Source organism: Cryptomeria japonica, unplaced genomic scaffold, assembly GCF_030272615.1.
Source record: "Cryptomeria japonica unplaced genomic scaffold, Sugi_1.0 HiC_scaffold_672, whole genome shotgun sequence".
Lineage (NCBI taxonomy): Eukaryota > Viridiplantae > Streptophyta > Pinopsida > Cupressales > Cupressaceae > Cryptomeria > Cryptomeria japonica.
The window spans coordinates 40,127-42,362 of NW_026729464.1; the positions used below are offsets into that span (position 1 = coordinate 40,127).

The window sequence follows — 2,236 nt, forward strand, 5'->3', positions numbered from 1 at the left end:
TTCACGCTAAAGGTTAAGCTTTGAAGTTAAATTAATTCAATAATGAATGTGACAACATGTTAAATATATACATCCAGATAAAAAGAATAATTCAATAACCAACACAGTTGTGGTGACATTGCGGCGCAGAACGTTGGACGTTGATGTCATCTGGAGTTGAGTGAGACATGAATTATTCCTCTTCTGATGGCTGCGTCCATTTGCCATCTGGACCTTTAACGAGGCCCTTGTTCTGTTCCTGCCACCATTTTGGAGGAATTTAATATTTCTCGCGCAATAAATCACAGCTCTTATTAACCAGAGCATGATCTCTTCCACTCCAAGAAAACGGCTGCTTACTTCCAACATACCCGTCCAGTAAATGCAAGTAAAGCTCTAAATTATGAAAGTAGGCAAGATTATGGGTGTGCTGAATGAATGGAGAATTGTTGTGTAAAGGAAGCTCGAAGCCAACATGAAAGTATGTCCACGGAAGCCAATGCAGCAATTTGCTGAGGCATCCCACGTTCTCGTTCATACAAACTCCGGGCACTTTGGGAACCAGGTCACGCTTGTTCACAAACCTCAGCACTTTCACTCCAATCTCCTCCACCCGTTTAGCAAACGCAAGATTTCCCACCCGGGGAGAGGCAAAAGCGAAGACGGTGACGGGAATTTGATGAAAATTATGCTTGGTGCAAAGCATTTGTTTGATATCATAAGCGCTCAAGGTTGCAAGAGCAGCTCCTAAGCTGTGTCCCGTAAATGTTATGCTTAAATTGTCCATCTCTTTTTCATAAACTTGAATCAATCGTTCTATCTCTGAGACTACCAAATCTCTGGTGCTGATGTTCACAGTGGCTCCTGCAGCGCCTTGACGGTGACGGACAGTTGAAGTATAGCAGCTCAGGAATCCTCTCTCAATTAGTACTCCATCCGCGAAATGATGCTCTTGGTTTTTGCCTGTCCTCTTGCATCTATAGGATAATCTTGTAGGTACAAGAATATCTCTCAGGTCTTCTATCCATTCTTCAGCAGTCTGAGTTCCTCTCCATGCAATCACTATGTCTCGTCGTCCAAGCCTTCTTATCTCATTTGGATCCGTGCAAACTGCAATAAAACCCAACCAAACACCTTGGTCTTTTGGTTTCTCACCAAAAACTTGATTTAACAGATTAGTATTGGCGTAAACATATTTAGTGACTTGGTAGCCACTTTCAGACATGCCCATCTTATTGAACAGATCTCTTTTACTGTGATAACATGTGCCGTAGTTTTTGGAGTAGCTTTTGCCATCAAATGCGTCGTAACAAAGCTGTGCCAAATTCCCATATCTGAGAGCTTCAGCTTTCAAATTGGGCACCATGGGATCAAGCAAACCATTCCAATTATGGGCACCTTGTATATCTCTCCATACGTCACATAGCTGAGGCTACGTTGAGTTAGTTTGGGAACTGGGTAATAATACAGCATTATCTTCAAGCTGGGGCAATGGAAATACGGCCATTGATTGACTGATAGAAATTAAGGAATCAATCAAATAATTGTGTCTGATTTCTGGGATGTCAAACAATGATCGGCCAGACAAAGCGTTCGAGGATGAATACAAGGTTTAAGACGAGCACCTTATAAATAGAAAATCACGCACTACAATAGCAGACAATCACGCACTACAATAGCAGACAAAGTAGAATTTCAATCTTCCAACCTGAACTTCTTCTTGTTGACGAGAATTGGGCATATAAGGCTTTGACTTCCCTTGTTCTTCCCGCGTTGTTGTTTTCAAACCTAACGTTCAGACACTAGATTAATACTACAGTATTTATTCAAAGACTATAATCAGAAGGTGTCAAGCTCCCCCACACAGATTGCAATATATTTTTTCAGCCGCCTTCACATCATGTATCTCGTGAATTTCCATCGCCACACTCAGATTGTCTGGCCAGGGGTTCCTAACTTTCAAATTAGCAAAACCCATGACCGCTATTTCTTTGTATCAATGCAAACTGCGCATTTTCTAACATTTTAATATTTAAAAGGAAAGATCATAAATTTGTGTGTTAAGATCTTGTTTAGGTATAAAACTGGTATCAAAAAGTTTGACAGGGATTTCCTAATTTTCTTGAATGTAAAAGTGAACATTTTTCAAAGGGGCATTTGTAACTTGGGTAAGAACAAGCTATAAATAAACCGACAGAAATGTTGTTTATGTCAAGGTGTGGAAAGTAATTAAGGATGGACTCAGATCATGCGTGGT

General features: G+C 40.6%; 1 protein-coding gene across 1 annotated transcript; it reads right to left on the reverse strand.

Moving 5' to 3' along the window:
• Window positions 1–259: 259 nt before the first annotated feature.
• LOC131079666 (phospholipase A1-Igamma2, chloroplastic-like) lies at window positions 260–1,345 on the reverse strand. The gene has a single exon (XM_058017676.2). It carries the CDS (start codon window positions 1,343–1,345, stop codon window positions 260–262), a length of 1,086 nt encoding a protein of 361 aa, XP_057873659.2.
• Window positions 1,346–2,236: the final 891 nt, after the last annotated feature.